Below are 15,601 nucleotides of genomic sequence, written 5' to 3' on the forward strand. Positions count from 1 at the left end.
ACATTAAAAAACTGTCGTCGATCGTGTCAAGTGTCAAAACAGCTGATGGCCGTCATATGTTGCGTGCTCGCTCGCACTCGCACACATCATTCGCAGCTGCATCAGCTGCCAGCTCAGTGACGAGAACATTTGACTAAAGCTAAAAAGCATTAAATTAATTATTAAATCTTGCGCTGTGCGTTTTGCCTTTTGCTTTGCATTCACATTCACAGTGTGTTTTGCTTTTGTCTCATTTACTTTTGCACTTGTGTTTTTTTTCTCTTCTCGCAATTGCTTTTGCGCTCATTTACTTTGTATACGCGCGTATGCGTGTGTGTGTGTGTATGTATCGCTGTGTCTGTGTGCATTTCTGGTTGGACTTTTTTACGCTCTGCTTTTGGTATACACTTCTCTACATTTTGCAGTCTGTTTTTTTTCAGCTTGCTTTATTTTATGTTGTTTTAATTTCAAATTAGTTTTCGTTTGGCATATTGTGTTTGATTTTCCGCATAGAGTTTTATGGCCCATGCATAAAAAGCGTTTTAACCAACACACACATACACATATACACGTACACACGCACACAGATTGAATAATCGATTTTGCTACACACACACTTAAAGATTGCGTTACATTTTGTTGGCCATTTACCTTTTTCAACTATTTCTATGTTGTTTTTCTTTTGTAAGCGATTTTCAACACATTTAAAAATTTTTACAATTTTTTTAATGATTTTTTTTTTGCCGATTTTTGCACTTTGGATTTGTTGCTTAGATTTAAAATACCCGCATTTACCGCCGAAAAAACCCGACTACACGCGTCAACAGCAAGATATACAATAACAGTCTCTTCTAACAGCTGTTAACGGCAACTCGCGATGTTATCAAACGCTGCTCCCAACACTCCAACAAGAAATAGCCAAAAAAAAAGGCAAAGAAGAGAGCGCATGAGAGCAATTCTGTTGCTTAGGAACATGTTGCACTGTTAAGCTCAATTCGCCGAACTATTCGATTTCATGAAATTCATTCGCTCAGTGTAATCGAGAGGGGGAGCATGACAAAAGCTGGCTGCACTAGATTATTTTTTCACTTGAACACACCAAATGGTCACATGTGTCTATTAAACCACTAAAAAAATATAGATATTAACACAAAGCAAAGCTTTGTGTATATATATCACAAATACGAATGCTAAAAAAAAATCGGATAAAATTGTTATCGACAGGGATTCCTGCTTAGTATTTTACCTGAAACTAGTATTTTTCCAATTGGTATTTCTGTATTTGGACGCAATCCAACTGCGACCCACAAACAAATGTAGAACAAGAAAACATAAACAAAAACAGAGTTCGGGAAGATGGAAGAAGTGTGCCGCATTTGCACCAGCAGCAGCGTCACCCTCGTGGACATCTTCAGCCAACGGAGCCCATCAGAGGAAGAGCCCTGCTTGGCCGACATGCTGAACGAATGCGCCAATTGCCACATTCGCCGCGATGATCCGCTTCCCCAACAGATTTGCCTCTCCTGCATTCTCGCCGCCCAAAATGCATTTCGCTTCAAGCGGCGATGCGAGCAGAGCCACCAGCACTTTTGCCGTCTGTTAACAGAATGTGGTGTCAAAGTGGAACAGGCGCTGGAAGCGGCGAACCAAAGACCTAACAGCGGCTTGACAGAACGCATCAAGATCGAGCGCCAGGAGAGGGATGAGCAAGAGGCAGAGGAGAGCAGTTTGCACGAAATTCAAATCAATCGAAATTCCAATGCAGAGAAATGTCCGCACTGTGCCAAGGCTTTGGCCAATCGTGGCAGTCTCAAGCGACACATACTCATCCATTCGGGCGAACGGCCCTACAAATGCCAGCACTGCCCGAAGGCCTTCAATCAGAGCTCCAATCTCATCAAGCACATGCGTGTTCATTCCGGCGAACGGCCTTTCCAGTGCGTGCATTGCCGGAAGGCATTCACCCAGAGCAATCATCTGGCCAATCACATGCGCGTTCATCCAGTGGAAGTGCGGCAACAGATGCCCGCTCATTCCAATGAATGTTCATTTGAGTCGAGCCGCACTCATTCCAGCGAGGGTGCATTCCAGTGCTCGCACTGTCCAAAGCGATTCGTTAGTCGTGGAAATCTGGAAAGACATAAGCGGGTTCATTCCGGCGATCGTCCGTACAAATGCTCGCACTGCCCAAAGACATTCACGCAGAGCGTGAACCTGGAAAGGCACAAGCGCGTTCATTCGGGAATTCGACCGTTCCAGTGTCTCCATTGTCCGATGGCATTCACACAGAGCAGCCATCTGGTGAATCACGTTCGCATTCATTCGGGCGAGCGGCCCTTCAAGTGCCATCATTGCTTTAAGTGTTTCACACGGCGCCAATATCTCGAGAAGCACAGTTGTAGTCACTCGACGGTTATTAAGTGAAATGAAAGCATAAATAAAAATAAACAAATCAATATCAAATAAACTGACTGTTTTCAAATGTTGTGCAATTATCGAAATCGATTGCAGCTATCGATTTTAGCACATTAACAGTGTCTTTTGAGCACACGGTGTCACGGTTAGCTCTCTGTTAGCCCCATTGTGAACTATCAGCAGTTTGGAGAGGGAGGTTAACAGCGCATCACTGTAAAGTTGGCTGCGACACAAATAATACAAGCGACGACATACGCATGAAAGTTTAAACAAAAATAAATAAGAAATATGTGGAAAATGCAATATCGAAACTAGCACACAGCCACATTGCACAGAACCCAATTTGCAAAACAAAGAAATAATAGTATTACAAGAGCAGCAATCTGCGACGCTGCTGGTAAATATTCATATACATATATGTAAGCGCGCGTGTGTGTGTGTCTCAGTCTGTGTGTGTGTGTGCACTTTTGTTACTGCTGCAAAATTTGTAAGAATTTTTTGTTTGGAGCATTCACCACGTGAGTTGACAATAACAAATTTCGTAAATAAACTTAGGAATAATAATAATAAAGCTTATCAAGCAATTGAGTCGCTGACTCAATCAGGCGCTGCAGGTGTACATTTATTACCTGTGCGAAACAAGTATTAGTCATTCACTTGGAAAAACTCACAGACAATGGGCGAATGCCTGCAGTTTGTCTGCAATGTTTGCACTCAATGAGTGGTTTTCGGTACGGCTGCACTCAAAATGTACCCAGCCACAGACTGATTTGCGAGCAATTTATCCAAGCAGCCATATATGTTAACCCTTGTGTGTTGTTATCTTTTTGGCAGTTAATTATAAGTGATAATAAGTGGCATTAGCGAATTGTTGAATTAGTGCAAATAGCTTTTTAATGCAGCTTAATTCGAGCGCACAATATAATATACATTTTATTATGTCACTTTTCATGCCAAGCAGGCCCCATTTGCGGGTTAATGTTTGTGTGTTTGTGTGCAATGCGTTCATTCACTTCCAAATTAGCTTTTTTTTTGCGTCGCTCCTCTGAAGCTTTTACTGTTGTCATTTCTGATTTGATATTTAGTAATTACACCTTTGCTCTCCCCCTCTCTGTCACTCGCTCTTACTGAAATTGCGCAACTCTTTCTAACTTTTATGTTTCGCTGTCTGAGCCAATATTTTGTGTTTACATGCACCGAAGAACTGTTCTTTCTAGGTGCGCGTGCACCGAGCCAATGATAAAAAAAACAAGGTTACATTATATATAAAAATGTGTGTGTTTGTGTCTATTGTGAAGCTTTATTTACTGCAAAGTTTAATACGATTGAAACACGCCCGTTTTTATTACTTAGAAATATGATCATAATTGAAAAAGCAGCCATATTAAATGCAAAGAAAATATATTTTGAAAAACATTAACAAGTTTGTTTTTAGACTTTAAAACATAGTATATTTCTGCACAAATGTCACAAAATGAAATGCTCATTTCTAAATAAAACCTAGTCGAAAAATATATAATAATAATAATAATACATATATAGTATTTATAGAATATTTTGTTAAGCTTACAAAAGCCAGCACCTCACGTCAGAGATAAAGAATTGAAGTAAATATGTATGGAATTAAATGAAGCTATTTGCACTTATAGTGACGCTTAACTGTAATCTAAGTATTTGCTGGCAACAGTTCAAAGACCATTTTCACTTTCCAATCTCGCGTCACACGCAATGCTGCCAGCCAGTCGCCGTCATCCCTCAGAGGCATTTCACTTAAAAGTGATTGAATCATTTTAATTGACTGCACACAATAAAGCAAAAAATACATCTATAATATATATAAATATGTATGTTGTATATGGATGTGTATGTGTGTATGTTATATTTGCGAAGCTTGATTTGTTTTTTGCGCTTATGATTTTGCTGCAACGCTCGCAATTTACAATTTGAGGGCAGGTCAGTGAGCAGAGGCGAAAAATGTTGCTGCTGCTGCTGCCGTGGCAATAAATACGACAGCAACAATAATGCAAAAATAAAAATAAAAATACTCGCGCAATTAATTTGCATTTATTACACGAACCTCGCACTCATAGCGTCGCCCCTTTCTCTCTCTCTCCGTCTCGTTGTCCCCATTCTCGCTATCGCAAATGCGCTTTCTTTCTGTCTTTCTTTCACATGTCGCCGACGAGACACGCGCTCAGGGCAAACGTATGCCTAGCAGCTGGTGGGAAGCGAGAGGGTTCGAGGGCGGGCTGAATATGTAAATGGAACTCACTCACTTGGCTGCCTTCTGTCGTATAAAATTACTTGCCTCACGTCGAATGCGTGCTGAGGCATGATGCGCACGATGTTCTTGGATGGAGTACGGGAGTAGTGGGGGAACACGCTGCGTAGGTGGGCCAACACTTTCGCATATATACATATATATATATATATATACCTAGGTGCCATACTGTGTACTCATTTGAGATACATTTGCTATAGTAATGAAATTCCACAAACCTTGGCAGAGGTTGTATCTGCGCTGAGTACGTTTATTCCATTGGACAAAAACAAAACAAACAAATGCAGATTTGATTATTCGTGCCACATTTGTCTTCCTTATCCGCATATATCTTAGGCAAATTGTTAGTTTGGAATAACTCAAAAAACAAATAGTAGCTGCAAGCTCAATTCAAGCTTGAGAATACTTAAAATGAAATGATCTGTTGTATTCATTTGTGATCGCTAACAATACACTTACTATACAAATAAGGAATGCATTTAATGCATTCAGTTCTCGTCTTTTCAATAGTCAAGAATAATTATTTGAGTGTGCGAAATGTTTAGTTATTCATTCAAGTGTTCAGTTAATGGGTAACTAAAATGCGATGCCCTCAGTTAAGTGCGAATGTGAGGAAGATAATCTTAACACCTTGCAGTGGATTTGGTTGGGTTTTTGCCTGTGATTTAGATGGACAAATATTTGTAGCTAAAATGGTTCTCCTCTTGCAGCTTACAGCCAAGTTAACGCAGTTTAGAAAATTAGTTGCGTAGTGTTTTTCCATCCATGAAAATCAGCACTCTCCATGAATCGACACGAGTTGTGTGAGTACTTAAAATAAAGTCATTTAATTAATATTAATGCTTGAGTTTGTAGACAGTTTTTGCATGTGACGAGCTTACTCCGTCGAAAACAATATACGCTTGCGTTTGAGTCTATTATTATATGTATATCGCACTGCGCAATCAGCAAACTTCATAAAAGTAGAATATAAAAGTTATATAAATAATAGTATTTACCTGTGGGGACTATATTTATTGCCTTTTGCGGGTTTGTTAAAAGGAAATAGTTTGGAGCATTATGATTAAGTAAATAACTTATGTTGTTTCACAAAAACATAATAAATATTATATGACCTTGGACCCTGAAATAAAACAGTGCACACTAGAAACTTAGTCTCGGTTGATTGTAATATGTAATTCGTGGCTGTTACTTCATTGACTTCTAATCTAATCGGCAACTATTAATTAGAAAGTCATTTTATGCGTCACCTAAACAACATGTTGATAAGAGTATTAACCCCCACTGTGATTAAGCCGCTGACTGCGTTATGAGTTATCTGTCCTTATTTAACGATGCGTTTAGCCGATTCATGTACGTGTTACTAATATCAACACCATATTTGTCTAAGTATTTGAAGGTTGTGATTATAATGTTCGGCACTCGACTCGTAATCCCCCGGCGTCAGTTTTTCTTTGGCCTGCGATAAGATATGTGGCCATATATACTACATATATGTGTATATTTGTATACCTATGGTAAACATTTCGTTTAATACACGTATACCATTCTTTCTGTGAACCCATTTAACTAACTGCTCCAAAAAACATTTTTTAAATGAATAATAAGTTTATATTAGGAAAATGTAAATGAATTAACGCTTGCAATTTGTTTAAATAATTTTCACAAAAATTATGTTGGCAGCATGTGGTAATATCATCACTTAGCGGCTCGTGAACTTTACCACAGCCTCCATCTGTTTCCATCTGGGAATTTATTTCACTCGTAATTTATTTGGCTCTTTGGCATGCCAGTAAAAAACATTGTTTTCTTGCACCTGAGTTGCTCTTCTAATGAACACTAATAGCAATTAATTAAGTGTGCTGCTACAATTTTATTTTTTGTTGCTTTACGCGTCAGTTTCTCGTTGATCAAATACAGCACATAAATTGGGGGTCACGACACAAAGACATAGAATTGATAGAAAAATCATAGAAAAGTAATACTTGATCAAGGTTTAAAAATATTCTGTTATTATTTTTCAGTCATCTGCTGATATCTAATAGTTATAGAGGAATATATAAAATCACGCCGCAATTTGATTGTTTCAAATATTGTAAATATTAATGTGATAAATTATAGTTGGTAAAGTTTTGAGCCTTAATATTCGTAAAGAACGAACTTGTCGATTTCTTTGTGAACATAAATAAGGATTTAATTAATTGGTAAGCACTATTATAAGAATCAATCGCCACCGTACAAATTCTAATTGTGTACTATCTAAGAATAGATGAAACCCCCACCGATCAAATTGTGATTAAATATTTACACATTTGTAACGCTCTCGCCCCATTTAACATGTATCTTGTGTGTTGTTCGTGGGCGCTTTTCGAATCCGCCCCGTAAATAGTTTAAATACTAAAAAATACATGAGTTTCAGCAGCAATTTACGATTATCAGTTGAGTGTGACTGCTTTTCAGCCAAAATAAATTGAATTATTAATCATTAACTCATCTCATGCGCCTTGGTTTTCTAGAGTAGTGCTAATCTCAGGACTGGCGTTTGCTAAATAAATTTCAAATGTGCAGAATAAAAAAACGTGCACCTTCAAGTTGCGAAACTGTATCGTATCGTGACAAGATTAATATTTCTGTTTTTGCACCACCAGTCTGTGTAAATATTGAAAAACTCTCACGACCGTTCGTTCAACTATGGACCCTGAACGTCACACTCTGTTTTCTCTCTCTCTCTCCCTCGCTCTCTGTCTATCTGTCTCTGTCTCTGGTTAGTTCGATGAACAGACGGACTACGTGTAGCGCCACATAGACCAAAAACCAGTCTATTGTAACTTAGCTTTGGGCATCAAAAACTCGTTTCACTGAGCTGTTTTTTATTTATTTTTCAATACTTGACCAGTGCTGAAATACACACTTAAGATACTTACATATAGAGAGATATATAGAGATATAATATACACACTTTCAATCATTAATAAGCACAGAAAATTGCATTTGTAAACGTTAAAATCCACATTGTTATTGTAAAGCTTTTGAAGTTTCTTCAAAAGCGAATTTCTTCGAAATTTAACAATTATTGAATTGATTTATAAGTTTGACCAAAGAGCTTGTTTATTTTGTTATGAGAAAAACTAATGGCGTAATAAACATTTTCATATTATTGCATTTTAAAAACAAAAATGAATAATAAAGACAAGCAATAAAAATGAAATTTTTAGTTAAATTGGAATAATATTGTATTTATGTATATATATATATCAAGCTGGTATATATACATATGTACATATATCATAGTATATATGCGCATATTTCAAAGCTAATTTTCATTTATGTGTGTATATCATAATTACAAACAATTTTGTCAATTGTTTGGCATAATTTATTATGTTTGTGATGACATACGAAGTCTTATTGCTAATTGGCCAAATAGCAATGCGAAATTGCCAGACATATTTATCTATATATGTATATATACATATCTTCAGCACTTCAAATTTATTTCAGCATTCAGCTTTGTTATTTAAACAGACGCGGTGTGCCTGTGACTTTTATGTATGTGTATCTGTCTACATACATGTATATATATCTGATGTAAATATATTACGCATGTTTGTGCGCACAACTTTAATTGATTAGTTTTTGAACTATTTGTACTTCCATAGGAATTCTTACTCATCGTACTCGTTTGCACTGCTTGCCAATTGGCGTCAGTCGGGCGTGACGTATACGCAGTGTGCTCTCCTGTGTGCACTGCTTGGTGCCAAACTCAGCACGATCGCTGTTAAAGTTTGAACAGTCAACAGTGTCCACTAGAGATGAGCATGTCTCGTGATAAGAATCCGATTACAATTAGTTTTATTGTTTATATGAAATAAACATTAAATGTGATGCATATAAATAATTTCTATTAGAAATTACTTTGCTGAAATTCACTTGCTCATCTCTAGCGCACATACTGTGAATAGTTAACAGAGCGCTCGCCGCGTTACGCATAACAGGCAGAGACACAAAAGCTGTGTGTGTGAGAGAGAGAGAGAGACATTTTAGTTAACAGTCGGGATCGCAACTGGTTCTCTCATTTAGTATTGTCAGCGTCGGCGTCGCGGTATGATCGAAAGAGTGCGTTGGCACGCGTTCACAAAAGTAGTGTGACTTGTGCACAACAAACAAACAAACACTGCGAGTATCTATACAATAAAAAAATACATATTAAGAATAACAGGCACACAGATATACATATAAATATATATATTTACTCGTACCAGCAGCTGCAGTGTGTGTGTTTGTGTGTGCTATTTTCGTTTTCGGAATTCTTGTAAAGTGAAAACGCTGCTTCATTTATAACGGACAGGCAGACTAGTTAAAATGTGAGGGACGCTGCTGCCGTTTTTTTTTTTTTGGTTCTGTATATGACGAAAGCTAAGCAATAATTGACAACAGCCAAAATAATGAAATACGGTGGGTACTACTCTCTCTTTCTCTCTCTCTCTATATATATATATATATATATCTCTGTCTTTCTGTCTGCCAAACCCTCTCAACATTTAGCTAGCTTTGCAAGCGTGTCTCATTATCACATTTGCCCTTTTGTCGCGCATGGGGGTCGACTTTGCGAGCAAAACATACAAACATATTTCCGGTCTAATAAGCAGCATTCAGCTGCTGCCGCCCTTAGTTAAGCCCGACCTTAATTTTAACCTTATTTAATATAGGCAATTTCTGCAAAATGTATATGAATTGTGAACTGTGTTGCTGTGCTTTGTCTTTGACTACGTTTTATCTTATCGCTAGTCAGCTACTAAAGTTAGTCGCCTAGAAAGCAAAAGCACAAAGCAAAGGCAAACAAATAATAATTATTTCTAGAACTATGTATTGTTTATTGTGTATATAGCATAAACATTCACATTCACAATTGATTAATGGCATAATGCAGAATGTTGTTGGAAAAACTATAAGAAAATTGTTTAATTTTTTTTGGTTGGCATTTATGCTTGTGAAAATAATGCGATTCTTCTGCTAAGCTTGGAATGATATATCCTAAATAAAAATGGGTAATATACAAATAAAAAGATAATTTATTATTCGAATTTGAAACAGAAACCATTTCCAACCAAGAAAAAAACGTATTCGCCCCTTCGGTATTTGGCACTTGTCAATATATATATATATATATATATATATATATATAAACCTATATACCTTCACTTCCCAGAAATTTGTTATCGGTGCCAAGGAAAAGAACGTAAACAAGCGAGAAATTGCAAAAGAGGACAGGAAATGAGCGCTCCATCGAATTGCAGAGCCATAACAATAAATATAAAAATATATAAAGTATTTGATCAATATTTAAATAGCATCTGTGCAGCGCTATAAACGATTGCTTAGCCTTTTTGCGCCTGACCACAACAGACAAACTTAGTTTTCCGACACGACTCATGCATTTCAATTGGCTAACAGCCCAGCTCAATGGATTTGACAGTCGATTGTTATGTGTTTGCCCAGTTGTCGATTTCAGTTCAGTTCCATCCATTGTCTTTATTGTGGGTGTCAAATGCTGGCAGGCATTTTTATCGATGCGCTCTTTTCGTTTCTGTCTCACATCACATCACAGCACCCATCACCCATCTATCTATCTTTCTATATATATATATATATAGATCCAATCCATTTGTTGTTTGTACACATTTTGATTGATGGTTGCCTGACTTAGAAGTCACTTGCCGACAGACAGGCATTATAATGCAAAACCATTGCCAACCTTTTGACATTTTCCCGGCCCTTCTTTTCCGACGGCTGATGGATCTTATGTAGTCAACGTCGCCAGCCAAAGACTTGTCACAATATTCAATTATGAGGGGTGCTCGGTATTAATATGGGTTATGTTATGAGAGACGAGCTAATTGAAAAGTCACCGTTTCAATTCACTGTTTTAACTTCGAGTATAGAATAAAATGTTTAACTCAACGTATATTTTATGGAGCAAAGTAAAACATGTAAATGAAACTGATTGGAATTGACTGATTGTTAAGTAAAGTTTGGACAACTTCTACTTTCTACTACTTTCAATATTAAGTATTGCATTTAAACTGTTGTGTACCATTTTATAAATTTTGAATGCCGAATTTTTGAAAATATTCTCAGTAATTAAATTTAAAATTGATAAACACATATCAAGTAAATATTATTTAGCGAAACAAACACGCGAAGCATGCATGAATACATTTGCAGATAATTTGAACAATCCTTTTCCATTTGAATTAGCATGGCATCATTAATTATAAGTTTATCGAATACCCCTTGCGTGAATGCCCCCAAGGCGTCGGTCGCTTGTTCGGATTATATCTTTTCTCCAACACACACACAAAGACACACTGCGATATTTACATTCGTTTTTAGCGACCCCAGACGAGACCCAAATGTTTATTCAAATGACACAAAGGGTGTTTGTCATTGTTGTTTGCGTTGCTTTGTGTTCTGTTGTTTTGTTTTGTTATTTAGTTTGTGTTTGTGTGTCAAGTTATGCGTTTATCGATTTGCAACCTTGATATTATATTAATTAAGGTGTCAGGCCGCCAGAGAAAAAAGAACTAACTTCTTGTTTCTTGTTTCGACTTACAGCTAATTTAATATAGAATGCTACCCAGCTTGGACACCTTAATGCGTTGCTCGAAGCGTGTGCTGCAATCGCCGCTGGAGTCGGTCAAGATGCGCAGCTCCACCACTGGCCACAGTAAGGCGCCAGCCGTCGGCCAATACGGCCCCTTCACACCCGCCAACGATCTGAGCTGCTCCGGCCGTGGCGATTGTGTCAATAACACTTGCGTCTGCGACATCCGATATGCGGGCGATGAGTGCGACTTCATTAATTTTCCCTACTACACGGGCATATCCACTGTCTTCTATCTTGTGGCCCTCGTCTCGGTCATTCAGCTGCTCATTTGCATTGTGGCCGAGTATCAGCGGCTCAAGCAGCCATCGATTTTGCGCGCCTGTCGCCTCACCACACAGAAATTGCTCTATTTTATGGTATTTGTGGCATCGTCGCTTCGCGGCGCCTACTTCACAACACCAGTAAGTATAATACTATATCTATATATATATATATATGTATTTAATTCCCTTCTGTTTATCTGTTGCAGCTGCAGCCTCAATGGGCAGTCACACTGATGTCCGCCTACTATCCACTCCTTATGACCTGCGCCTCCCTCATTGTCTGCATGTGGGCCGAGGTGAGTCATCAATGCCAGTCGAGTTGAGAATGATGCGATCAGTTTAATTCAATTACTCAAAGCGCAAATTGAAAGCGTTTTCAAATTTCCTTTCCTTTTTTGTTTAAAATGACAAAAATCTTGCTTCAATAGTTTCTACTTGTTCTTGTCTAAATTATTTGTAAACTGTGTAGAAAATTTGTGAACTGTTTCGATTCAACAACAATTTAAACTGCATTTGCAGAAGTCATCAGTATTCTTAAGTTCCAAATATCAGCAATTTCTCAATGCTTTTGGCTTTCAAAGCCATAATATCATATTGGTCGCCAAAACGAGAGATTAATTTAATTTGATTAATTTTAGAAACTTTACAAGCGATCACAAATATATTTTTTTTATACTGTAGAATTCAAAAATATCAAATTTTTCAAGAAATACACAATTGTTTCTAACGAATGTTTTTGTGCAGCAGAATCTTGAATGTCGCGAAATGGACTAAGCTAGTTGCAACTTAAACAAATAATTAGAACAGCAGCACAACATATTTTAATAGAGTTTATTATTGAAGCGATTCGCTTTAATCTTACCGTCAATATTCACGCCGATGATAAGCCATATCCCAGCTACAATTTTGATAAGAACATAAAAATAACAAAATAAAAGAAAAAAAAAGAGTGAAATTTATTTGCGGTTGTGCTCAACTCTGTTTAAGTCTTATCTGGCTTCACTTAACGAGAGTCACGAGAAAAGCGAGTATAACTCAGAATCATGTGAGTGCTCGCACTCTAGCTCAATCTAATCCCAAATCTTAATTGTGCTGGTCTCCTGAGAACCAGAGAGTATATATAGTACTTAAGTCTGTGCCAATAAAAGGTTCTCAAACGCTAATAATAATTATAGAGAAAACAATAGGGGTAGATGTATTGTACTTATTATAACGCTATCACTCCAGTCACCTCTAATCGCAAGTGTTTAGGTGCAAGTGCACCGAGTCAGTCTTTCATTGAAAATTACAATTGTTTTTGAACGCAACCGCAATTTATCGCGACCATTAATTAAACTTGTGGGAACAACTGAAAGTCGCGTACGTGCGCACTTTGCAATGCGCATATTGCCTATATTTGAACTTGTACTTGATTCGTGTTCTTTGGCATATTGTTTTTTTTTTTAGATTTTTCACTTGCGCGACATTCGCTGGGAGAAGTCGCAGTTCCTGTCGAAGAGCTTTCTGGGCTTTGTGGCGTTCAACTTCTTCCTGTACAGCCTGTTTGGCATCGAGGTCTTCAGCTCACTGATCAACTCCGAGCGTCGCGATTACGCTCACATCTTTAACGGCTGCTACGCTGTGCTCCTACTGATCGTCGTCATCTTCTTTCTCATTTATGGCGTCGAGGTGTTCTTCAAGCTACGCGGCGGCTTTGTCTATGATCAGACGGGCAAAATTCTAGGACCCAGCGAGGCAATTGTAAATGCCTCGCAGCTGCATCAGTCGCGCCTTGGCCTGCTCAGCCAGGCCATAATGCTGATTGTGATTGTCGGTTTCCTCACCTCCGAAACGCTCGGTGATTTCTGGAAGACCAAGTAAGTCCACAATTGAAATTCAAATTGAATTTAATGCAACTAATAAATCAATATCATTTCCATTTGGTATTTGTAAAGAGTGCCCGTCAATTCGCGCAACTGGCACGATATCATCTTTCGCATCGCCGAAATTGGTGTAGCCTTGTGGTTTCCCTGCTGCCTGTGGAACTGTATGGCACCCGAACAGCTGTGGATATTGAATCCACGCAAGCTGCTGTCGCGTCAGATCGATCCATCTATACCCACACTCAATGCGGACAGCAATAAGCTCTCGCCCGAGGAGGGCCAAACTTTCCTGACCAAAAAGGATTGCTGGATATGCTATGACAGCGATAAGCCAGAGCCACTCATCCAACCCTGTCGATGCACGGGCGACGTCAGTTCGGTGCATCACGAGTGCCTCAAACGCTGGCTGGTCGAGAGCTGTGGCAGCAATAACGAAGCCCAGCTGGCCTGCAAGGTCTGTTCACATCCCTACGAAATTGAGAAGTCAAAAAAGTGAGTTAACCAAATCAATGAATAAATGAAGACTCCCATCTCTAATATATAATCTCCGTTTACAGACTCGAGTGGGACAAGGGCTTTACCATTCAGCATTGGATGAAGACGGTAATACTGATCACGCTGATGTGTGTCACTGGTGCCATGACCTGGGCTATTATACAAATGTATGTGGATCCGTTGGTGCGTGTCCTGACCGTTGGCGTTGCTGTACTCATTGGCTATGTGTGCGTCAAGTGTCTGGGCGAGAACACTGTGGTCGCCTATCAGCGGGCCAAGGTTAGCTCCATTAATATTGTGACCAGCTCGGAGATGGAGAAACTGCACACCATTTGCGAGGATGTCAGTGCCAGCACCTCCGCAGCAGCGGCAGCGCGTTCCGCCTCCTAAACGTACGACAAGTCCACAAGCAATATTAAGTTGATGCCATAAGGAAACATCACACATACAAACATACATATTATGAGCATATACACAAACAGACGATGTAGACGATACGTACGATTTAGTTTAGAGAGCGCGTTTTGCACACAATTTTTGCTCAACCCTCCCAATATCTTCCCAGCAAACTGTGTACATAGGTTTTAAGTCATTTAGCAAGTAGGAAAACGATTCGAAAAATCAAAACGAGTCAATTTTGTCTCTCAAATTAGCACGCATTATTCCAAGCGCGATGTGTATTAAAACAAAAAGAAAGAAAGAAAAAAACCAAGAAGCCAAATATTATATAATCTATATTTTACAACCTACATGCATAAGCCAGTATCAATTATATTACACAGTATACAGTATAGTACACAATACAACACAATTAACGAGAAACGTATTGAGATTATGATGATGATGATAATGATGAGAACACGTTGCCAAGTAGCTGGAGAAGTTTTTAACAAATGAAATACGAAAGTAGTTAACAATGGCACCAGTCAATGTCAGTCTAGCTGGGCATGTTTGTAGTTTGTAGTTTGAATACACGATAAGTTCTTAAATTGAAAAACGTACGCAATTCGTACGTTTGTATTGAGCACAGCTATGTTTATTTTGGCGAATATAATTTTAGGCACACACAAATATCACACACTTGCATACATACATACATACAAATATTTGTATTTTTTAATTTGTATTCAAAGCGAAAACAGTTCGCAGTATACCTTAAGCCTATACTTAACAAAACCTAATTTATAAACGATATATACATTTATTTATATAAACGCCGCGCCCACATTTGAATTGTGTTATCTAAAGCGATTTTGCTATGCATAATTTCAACATATTATCAACAACAAATCCCGAACACACAACATATTTACACTTTAAGCTAATATACATTTTTGTGATAAACCAGTTAAATATAATTATAACAATTATGATATCAAATGAATTCTGTGTTTTTCATCTACCAACTGAGAATTTGCAGATTATTTCAACTATGAGAACTCAAAGTCAGACTTAACGAAAAGTCAGCATTGAATTTGCAAATCAGCTTAGGGAATTGATAATTTCATAAAACTGCTGATGTCACGCTTCATCTATTATTTTGCAGGATTACACGATGGATTCTGAGGACTATGTCAAGCGTATCTTTAATTTAGGAGATTTGTGTGTGATTCCTTGGTATTCTTTACTTACGATAAAA

At 38.0% G+C, this 15,601-nt stretch overlaps 2 protein-coding genes across 4 annotated transcripts; both read left to right on the forward strand.

Annotated features, from left to right (window-relative positions):
• Nucleotides 1-1,275: 1,275 nt before the first annotated feature.
• Nucleotides 1,276-2,427, forward strand: LOC6561424 (zinc finger protein 525). Its single transcript, XM_001988193.3, has one exon. It carries the CDS (start codon nucleotides 1,336-1,338, stop codon nucleotides 2,401-2,403), a length of 1,068 nt encoding a protein of 355 aa, XP_001988229.1. The 5' UTR covers nucleotides 1,276-1,335; the 3' UTR covers nucleotides 2,404-2,427.
• A 166-nt stretch (nucleotides 2,428-2,593) lies between these two features.
• LOC6562286 lies at nucleotides 2,594-15,342 on the forward strand. Of its 3 annotated transcripts, none has more exons than XM_032736152.1 (6): nucleotides 2,594-2,791; nucleotides 11,291-11,743; nucleotides 11,812-11,901; nucleotides 13,052-13,461; nucleotides 13,540-13,959; nucleotides 14,025-15,342. In XM_032736152.1, the coding sequence occupies exons 2-6, from the start codon at nucleotides 11,306-11,308 to the stop codon at nucleotides 14,350-14,352; spliced, it is 1,686 nt and encodes a 561-aa protein (XP_032592043.1). In that variant the 5' UTR covers nucleotides 2,594-2,791; nucleotides 11,291-11,305; the 3' UTR covers nucleotides 14,353-15,342. The 3 variants fall into 3 exon arrangements, with proteins under 3 accessions (XP_032592043.1, XP_032592042.1, XP_001988228.1); XM_032736151.1 differs by having other exon boundaries at nucleotides 2,606-2,912; XM_001988192.2 differs by lacking the exon at nucleotides 2,594-2,791 and adding an exon at nucleotides 8,759-9,130.
• The last annotated feature ends 259 nt before the right edge of the window (nucleotides 15,343-15,601 follow it).

Source organism: Drosophila grimshawi, unplaced genomic scaffold, assembly GCF_018153295.1.
Source record: "Drosophila grimshawi isolate 15287-2541.00 unplaced genomic scaffold, ASM1815329v1 contig_1377, whole genome shotgun sequence".
In the NCBI taxonomy this organism is placed as follows: Eukaryota; Metazoa; Arthropoda; class Insecta; order Diptera; family Drosophilidae; genus Drosophila; species Drosophila grimshawi.

Bases quoted from the DNA above. Each gene is read 5' to 3' on its own strand.
- LOC6562286 (XM_032736152.1), top strand. From the start codon at position 11,306: ATGCTACCCAGCTTGGACACCTTAATGCGTTGCTCGAAGCGTGTGCTG. The intron at 11,744-11,811 runs GTAAGTATAATA...TATCTGTTGCAG, and splicing joins GCGCCTACTTCACAACACCA to CTGCAGCCTCAATGGGCAGT. The intron at 11,902-13,051 runs GTGAGTCATCAA...TTTTTTTTTTAG, and splicing joins TTGTCTGCATGTGGGCCGAG to ATTTTTCACTTGCGCGACAT.
- LOC6561424 (XM_001988193.3), top strand. From the start codon at position 1,336: ATGGAAGAAGTGTGCCGCATTTGCACCAGCAGCAGCGTCACCCTCGTG.